General features: G+C 36.0%; 1 protein-coding gene across 2 annotated transcripts in view; it reads right to left on the bottom strand.

Moving 5' to 3' along the window:
* Nucleotides 1–2,579, bottom strand: part of LOC127951227 (pappalysin-2-like) — a 54,284-nt gene extending 51,705 nt beyond the window's left edge. Inside the window, exon 1 of one of the 2 annotated variants that reach the window (XM_052549031.1) lies at nucleotides 530–2,579. In XM_052549031.1, coding sequence (XP_052404991.1) covers nucleotides 530–1,349 — 820 coding nt within the window. In that variant the 5' untranslated portion in view covers nucleotides 1,350–2,579. The remainder of the gene's footprint in view (nucleotides 1–529) is intronic. The other variant, XM_052549030.1, reaches the window with a different exon arrangement.
* Between the last annotated feature and the right edge of the window lie 6,764 nt (nucleotides 2,580–9,343).

The raw sequence follows: 9,343 nt of genomic DNA on the forward strand, positions 1-9,343 counted from the left end.
AGTGCCATATGCACTAAACAAGTGATTAAATAAAGCAGGCAGGACACATTGAGCAGGTGGTGGCCACTTGTTCCTCTAACACTCCTTCCTTAGCACTACTCATCGTTTGCACCTCGTAAGCAGCTGATTTCCCCATTCTCCTTTCACCTGCTTGTCAGCTGATATCCTCAAACAAAGGCCTCTTAAATGAAACAACAACATGTCAAAGCCATGACACAACAAAGAGTCCGCCTCACACCATTTGATGCACGTGATGAACTGAGGCAGGTTCGAGAAATGAATCTGACTTTCCATAATCATTTTGGTCTGTATGGCTGTATGCCTTTCAGCACTATTTATTCTGATTAGTTGCTAATTGTAAATTATGTATCCTTCAAGTTATAACTGCTGCTTTAAGTAATAGCCAATGACAATTCCAATTCCTAGAAAAACAGTTTTAAGAACTTAAGAAAAAGCTGCATCCCTGCTTCCAACATTGAAAACATAATTTTGGACAAAGAGAATGACGTATGAATGCAAAGTCACCCACCTGCAATGATGGCATGATTATTCTGGCCACCCTCCGGTTTGACCCACAGCTCTAAAGTGAACCTGGAGCGGGGCAGGTCTATGCCAAAGGCAGGGTTCACCTTTAGTTGCGCCGCCTGGCCACCAAAATACATGGCTGTCATCCACTTTGCAGGAACATTGTGTATATCTGCCCTCCACAGCTCCCCAGCAGTGCTCTGCAGTCCTTCTTGCTCCCCGGAATAATCTTCATTTTCTGTAGAGAAGTCAGTGTGGTGGATACGGGTGTGCTGTGTGTCTTTTGGGGCTTCTTCTTTGTTGAACTCCACAAGGCTCCGTGCAACCCTTCTTAGTGAGGACAAGCTTGCCTTTAGTTCACCTCCCTCATCTGTCTGCGAAGGGTGTCCCTTTGATTTTGACTTTCTAGAGCCAGAATCAGTGGACCTCTGTAACTGTTTGCCTTCTTTCTCCCATATGAAAGTCTCTTCTTGTGGTTCATCAAATGTCTCCCTCTCATTAATATCCCAGTTAGTTAATTCAACCGCATCTATGCCACTTGAGCCGCACACACCTGAACAGGACCTAACTTTTTTACTTTTTCTTAAGTGCAAGTCTATCGAGCGAGTGTACCGTCCAGCGACGCCCGCTAGAGGGTACTGCTGCGCCGCGGAGAGCGGCGGCCGCTTGCGGCTGATGGAGCCGCACTGTTCTCCAGCAAGCGCTCGATCCGCTCTCTGTGCCAGTGTCCACTTGTACTTCTGAATATGATCTGGCTGAGCCCTGTTTAGCGGCCATGTGTGAAATACTGCAAGAAGAATAACCAGTAGTCTAAAAAAAATCATTTTATTGAAGTGAAGCTGTGTCTTTTAACGCGTGGACATCTGTTTGTTTTGTTTGTTTGTTTGTTTTGAATTGCACCTGGGAGGGAGCTAATAGTTAATTTGCTTAAATTGTTTTGGGTGCCTATTCTTCATTAATGATAGCATAAATTTTGTTTAATTTACAATAGGTTAATGAGTTAATGTTAAGGAGTTTCTATTTTACTTAATTTTCTTTTTTAAAATTAAAATGTAATGACTAGGGAAGAACGAAATTTTCAGTGCATTAAGGTGGAGAGTCTGTTTTTCACTTAATTTACTATTTTTGTAACTGGATGTCGGAATGAATGAGTGAATGACAGCAAACTTTCTACTTTAAATAGTTCCACGTTGCTTTTTGGGTGTTCAGGTTCAAACAGAGCATCTCGCGTCTCAGGGATCTCCTCAAAACTGCATCTTTAGCGCGCAATGACTGCGTAAAAGTCTAATTGTCATTCACTTGTAGTTCATTTACGCGCGCAATAATGTATCCTCGTTGTGGTAGAATGAAAGCGACAAGAGCGCGTTTGGTTGCAGACTTACACAGTTTGCTGTCTGTATATTGTAAGGTTGTTTGGAGAGATGTAACGCTGGATAAAGGTTATTTGATAGTGCCACCTTTCACCGGCACGAAATAGGTCGCGTCCAAATGCTCGCGGTCACCCTTCCTTCTGCGAATAAACCGCCAAAACTGTCAAATAAAAAGTCTGTCGAGATTTATTCTAACAGTGGAGTGTTTCAGATATCAGGGAGCTGTGAAAATCCGCTTAAAAGAGTTTATTTTCTCAAAATATGGACCAATATCCAAGAATGTGGAGGCACTGAAAGGAGATTTGTCTTTTTGGTATGCTGGTCCAAGTGAAAACGGCTCTTTGGATCACCTTGAGATGGTGCTGAGAGTCCTCTTGCGCTCCGTGTGTCTCTGTATTCCCAGTCTGAGTCCTGCTGCATGCGCTCTCCACATCTCCACATCAGATCAAACTAACGCGCTAAACGTTTTATCTGTTTCCTCCAGCCTGACATCACAAACCCAGCCCCTTACCCAACCATTAGAAAAGAAAACTTCACCCAGGTCCAACCCAGCCCTTGCATGCGTGCATCTACTCTCACTTTCTCCCCCAGTGCCATTGACATCTAGCTGCTACACCTACTTCTGTACTGTAATGCAGGAGACAGCACATCTGCCTGACATGTGAAGCAGGGCTGAAACACTGCACATGTAGAGAAAGACAAGTGAGAGATGGGTAAACACAAAAAAAGAAGAAGAAAAAAAAAACAAGGTTGGACCTGTGAGAAATTCCAGAACACTCCCTTAAGGAGAAATGACAAAAAGATGCTGAGGGAATGAAAAGCACATAGTCAGGTGGATCTGATTTTCCCCAACTGAACAATTATTGAAGGAAAAACTGATTTATTTTAAAATAAATTTATAAATTAATATAAATTCATGTTTATATATTTATAAAATTAATTTTTATATTTATATTCAAGGAAATGTTGAATTACACAGTAACCCCTTAACATATATGACATTTGATGCACGTGCAATGGCTTTAAAATACAAAAAAAAAAAATAAAAAAAAATGCACATTTAAAAGGCCAAATCTTTGGTGTGTGTATATATATATATATATATATATATATATATATATATATATATATATATATATATATATATATATATATAACAAAGTAGCTATTAGATCAATTCTGATACAATAATAAAACCAGTCAACAACAAAAAATTTCTAACTTCAAAATCTATTTGTCAAATAAAATAAAAGGGATACTGGACTGACAAAAAGAATCTGCTTCAACTTATTGCATTAATAGCAGTAAAAGTTTGTTTCATGTTACTCTAGTAAACAAGCAAATCTTGTTCTCTAAGAAATGAATGTGTGGAAAGACTTAATGCGAGTACCGTTCATGTCTGTATCTTCCCCTTTTCCTTTCTACAGAAAGGTCCCCGAACACAATTAAGCCTCTAGCTCAGACTGCTCTGTTAAAATGTATCAGTAAGTTAGTCAGCTGTCTGTAATGTATTTGTTTATTTATTTATTTTTTAAAGCCTACGTCTCTTCCTAATGAACAATGAAACTGATACACAGAATTTCCTTACATTGTTGTTTAGTTGTGAAATGGCTGGAGGGAGACAACTGCTTAATCTATACATAATATAAAACAAATAAAATATATTTCTGTTTGTTAGTATATTTGTCCACTTCCTCAGTTTTCCATGGGTGGAAGTTTGCACCTTTCTGGAGCTTTTTCCTTGCCGTACATTCTATGAGAGTTCACATACTTATAAAATCTAAGACAGTCATTTGTTCTTGTTGCTCTTTTTAAGTCTGAGTTTTAATGAAATCATATACTGCAAGTCCGCTTAAATTACTAATTTTATTTTTATTTTATTATATATGAATTGTGTAGTTACTGTACTTCAGTCACTGGGCTATGCTCCAATCATACGAAAACATTGAGTCAAGGAAAGCCGTAGTGGTTTCCATTGTCATTATATAGACCAAAGACAACTTTAAGTGAAAACTTCCATTTCTCTCCCTCGGGACTTTGTTTTGCCATTCTTCAGACCCAGAAATGATTAATGAATTAAAATGAATAATGTTTTTGATTATGTTGGTGAATAAACTGCATATTACATTTAAATGTGCCAATTCTCTTCTAAACACTCCTATTCCTTCTCATGTTAATGATCTAAACTTATATTATATTTCCATGTCGTTCTATTCAGAATCATGAAGTGCCATTGAACACACACTTTTATCGACTTACATTAATGCTACTGTGCCATATTTCTTAAAAAAAAAAAAAAAATAGACATGAATTCCCATTTTCAGCTGAGAGTTCAAACACATCAATGAAGACCATATCAGAGCTCGCCTGCCACATTTTTATATGTCAGAGTATCTTTACTGTTTTGTACAGTGAATAATAGCCCTGAATGGCTTTCAGCACTGCAGGTGCATATAGAGTGATGTGACTTGCAAATGAGTAGATTTGTGACCACAAAACAACTCAGCTACCACACACAACACCTCACACCGCAATGGTCAAAAAGTTAGACATGCCGCTGTTTAATTTCCTAAACGTACTAGTTTTCGCCTCACCGATTTTGTCAGGCTCAATTTGCAAATAGCCCCGACTTGGGGTAACTGGCAGTTATAGCAGGGGCCCCTTCGGGGGTAAAAAGGGCCCTAACAGTGGGAGGTAAGAATTCCGCAACCAGCCCAAAGATCTGCCTACAAAACATTCAGCTTTTTTGTATCAAAGTGCTTTGAGATACAGCTGCAACTGTGTAAAAAAAAAAAAAAAGTGAATGGTCGCTCCCGGGCCTCACCCCCCACTGCAAAGGACCTCTAAGAGATTATCCTTCATTTGAGGCTGCCCTACCCCAACCCAATTCTAAATGACCAGAAACGCAATGGGAAAATCTAACCTGATGTGCTGGACAAAAAAACAAGGAGCCTAGTCCAGAGTCCAAAGGCAACCCTTCCTCCCTCATCAGCAGAGGTAGAAAATCAAAAATAGACACTATAAATCCACTGCAGATACTTATCACATTTTCAACCAGTGACAAAACCAAGTCTATCATTTTGGAGACACAACTAACTTCCAGGACAGAGCAAATAATTCCACAGAATAGATATTTGAAAAGATACAGTGAGGGAAGCAGGTGTGCACTGTGTGAACTATAACGTCATTTCCTAGTTAGTCATGGCTGGCTTGGCTTAAAGACTGGATTATTTGGAGTGAGCATCTGACGGCATTTTTTTTTTCTCTGTAGTTCCCCTCCTTATGTTCTAGATATACCTCAGAAACACATCTCAGTGGATTTTACTGCAGAAGGAGTTCATACAGTTCATCTTCAACAAGCCAGGACTGTGGGGTCTTCTAACTACTTTTCTTGATAATCTGAATACGTAAATAGATAAATAAATCCTCAAAAATAAAAATAAATAACCACTTTACATTACAATAATGTTCGCATTTTAAATGTATAAAGTGGCTCCTTTTGTAATGTCCTATTCATTAAATGCACTGTCATTGCTAAATATTTGTAAGTGCATCATATATCTGTTTTGTATACTTGGATCCTTATGACAGTGTGTGTGCATATGTGTTGGCGGGCAGGAGGTGGACAGCTGGGATTTGTTACTCATTTTCCTGAGATGCCCATTAATATCAAAGACAGACATCTGATCTAATTAAAGTGCCTAATGTTTTAAAAGATTTAATTTTGTTAAGGTTTTTTTTTTTTTTTTTTTTTTTGACCATTGGATCCTTAGTCCAAGTGAATGATTGGTGTGTCTCAAAAATTAAATGATATGTTTTTAACTACAGTTAAGAAAGACAATCACATAACAAGCATGTGAAATAAATCAAGGCTATCCTTTTAGCCGGAGATTACAATAGAATTAATATATATATATATATATATATATATATATATATATATATATATATATATATGCACTTTATAAAAACAGAGACATGAATTATGCATGATAATAGTAAAATAAGGTGGTTTTTTTGTGGTGTAATTTACCACTTTCCTTCCAAAAGACACACTGTACTCAACAATGGCAAATCAGTCCAGCCTCTTCAATATATCTGAAGTATATTATCAGTTAAAAGGGGTTTATTTCTCCCTTCAGGGCTATAACAGAAGCACTAGAGATATATAAATGTTTAAAATGGCAACCACAGTTAGCCCATTTGTAATTGAGACACAGCGCTGGCCAATGTGAGCAGACACAACTCATCCAGACATTTTGCCCGATTCTCTCCCACGAGGGCTTATCCATTTGGAAGTGAAGTTGGCTTTAAATGCTTTCGTTAACTGCATTAACGACGCCAACGATTAGAGCTTAATTTCCAGTGAGATACCAGTAAAGAACATCTGAATCAACAAAAGTACATTTTAAAGGGCTTTGATGTGTGGTCCATTAGGGAGGTCAGGCAAGGAGAGCAGTGCTTTAATTAACTTATTGCATGTGAAGAAAAGGATTTTTCCCGCCAAAAGAACATATAATAGTGGAGTGCAATGGGAATAGCATTAGCAATTCTCATCTTTGATATGGTTCCCTGTCATATATATATATATATATATATATATATATATATATATATATATATATATATATATATATATATATATATATATGAAGATTATTTCTACACATGTCCTTCAGTCAAATGAATGTGTTCTGCAAGCTAACCAGTAAATCTGCAAGGCAGATTTTACGAACAACACATTTCATAAATAATGAAAAAAAAAAAAAAAAAAAAACTGTTAAAATAAATGTAAACAAAGTTAATTTCTAGAAATAATATTTTGATATAATCTTTCATATCTAACATATCCAAACCAGAATACACTGATACCCAGAATTGTACAAGGGTTAACATTTCAGTTCAGTTATGTAGTGTCTCTTTAAATTAATTTGTTGCAGAACTGAGCATTTTTAAATAATATTTGACTGTTAAATAGATGTACTGTATATAGATACCTGTGTTCTCCTCTGAGTCTCTGGCTGTAGTGTTTCAAAAGATACAGTACTAACTCCCCCTGCTGAGTAAAATGGAAACTTCAGCCATGAGTGTGCATAGGAATTATTACAGACAAGCAAGTAAAACTGATTAATTATAGCTCTTACACTGTCATCCAATCCGTATGCAATCTTAATGCAAAATTGTAAACAAATACAGAACATGTAGGCTGACACTAGTTAATCTCACTAATGGCCTCAAGCTCTTAGTAAATGCCTGGTTAACATCAATTTGAGAAAGGGAAAAAAAAGTAGTCTCTTAATGTAATTAGCTGAATAAATAAATAAATACTGTAATTTCCAGACAGATAAGGTTAAAGAATATGTAATAGCGGCCCGGTTTAAAACTATGCACCTTTTTAAAATAAAACTCACATTATATTGATGGTTATTCTGTAATAATTTGTATATGACTTGTGCACTTTATTCTGTCTTCATAAGACATAGAACAATTTTTGTGTGAAATACAGAGACAACATTTCCTAAAATACATGTTCTTCAAAATTATTTAATGAGTAAAGTTAAAAAGAACAGCATTTATTTTAAGAAATCTCGAACATTAAATGTCTTTGCAATAACTTCTGGTCAATTGAATGTCTCCGTAATAAATAAATAAATCAAAACCCCTACGTTTTTATTCTTCAGTCTTATCTTTTTTCCTTTTTTCTCTGTGTGCCTTTATATTATTGCATGCCTTCAGAAGACTTGGAAAACAGAGTACAATTTGTACGGGCTACTTTCATGATACTTGTATAGTCCTTAATGAAGCTTGAAGTGTCAGACAACATGAGCATGAGTAAATGATGGCAGATTTTTTATTTGTAGATGAAATATCCATTTATGAAGTCTGACGGGACACATCCTGTGGTCAACGATGTACCGATGACAGAGAGACGGTGTAGTATAAGATCAGAGAAGATATTTTGGATCGTGAGGGCAGGTGGTCACACGGTGGGTGGTGAAAAGCTGTAGCAGCTTCTCCTCTGGCATGGCCTCAAAAAAAGTCTGGATCAGAGTGGGTTGTGTAAAAACTGTGGGCTACTGATGTTGACCACTTTGTTTTTGAAGTAGATGGAGAATGGGGAACAGGTTGAGGGGCTGTTTCTATTTTCCTAAAGCCACAGCTTAAGGCAGAGAAACATCCTGACTACACTCCTCAGAATGGATATGAGGACATGTTTTGGGGAAAAATCAAAGTAAAGAGGTTCAAAAAAGAGGAATGCAACAGGATTAGTTCAGCTGGAGCCTCTACTGAACTGCTCACACAGTCAACTGAACAGAACAGCCTAACCAACATTACTTTACCATGTTGGTTCTTTATTTATTAGAAGTGTAATAGTATATTGTGTTACAGTATATCACAATACAAAAATCCAACAACATGTATTGAGGACAGTTGTTATATCTATTATGTATAGTTCGTCTAAAATGAAAGTAAATATAGCATCAGATATGGTAAATTCTGAAGGTAATACTTTTGAGTTTTCATGTGCATTTAATGCATTAAAAATAAAATTATTTTAGAATTTACAATATTTAAAACTTAAATGTATATAGTTGGGGAAGCAATAATTGTGTTAGAAGTAATAATAAAAAACATTTTATTTTATTTGCATTTTAATGTATATACTGTATAATAATACCAATATTATATTGTAAGTGTTGTTTAGAAAATGGTGACAACAAGCAAGTGTTAGCTATATTCGGCAATTGTATTTATGGTGTGTCTTTGGTAAGATTTCAGTTTTGCTTTAATAATAATTGATAAAATTAAGTAATCGTGATTTATGATAATAATCATTATAAATTTGAGTTAATTTTAACCTTGTGTTAATTTTAGCTGTGCTGTTGAAATTATGTTTGCTGAAGTAAAAAATAAAAACACACCCACAATGTGAAAGGTGTATATGCTCACATACACACACCCCACACATAGTTTAAATGTAATAATATTATTTTTTTTATTATTATTATTGTGAGTGTTTTTTTCTTCCTTTTGATTTATGAAGATGGCACCAAACTTCCATGTAACATTTTACTAATGGTTAAGGAGAAACAAAACAAGTGTGGCAAAAAAAAGTTAATATGTAGTACAATTTGTAAAATAGTCTAATGTTTGTGTTCATAAGGTTTAGACAATATAAATTTCTAATTAAAATTAGGACATGGTCAACATCAGCCTACAGACTCACGTTTTGCTCTACAAAAGGCATACCTTTAAAACATAGAAGCCGGTGTGTTTTAAAAAATATATGTTTACTGAATAAGGTCGTTGGTGACGGTGCTTGGACGTTCCTGGAGGATTTAATCTGCGACGGTTAAATTGGAGAAATTGTTTTGTTTTGAGTGACATCTGCAGTTTTCCTCCAAACCAAAAGATGCCGTTGCCGAGTCACGTCACGTGAACGTTTG

Source organism: Carassius gibelio, chromosome B2 (genome assembly GCF_023724105.1).
Source record: "Carassius gibelio isolate Cgi1373 ecotype wild population from Czech Republic chromosome B2, carGib1.2-hapl.c, whole genome shotgun sequence".
In the NCBI taxonomy this organism is placed as follows: domain Eukaryota; kingdom Metazoa; phylum Chordata; class Actinopteri; order Cypriniformes; family Cyprinidae; genus Carassius; species Carassius gibelio.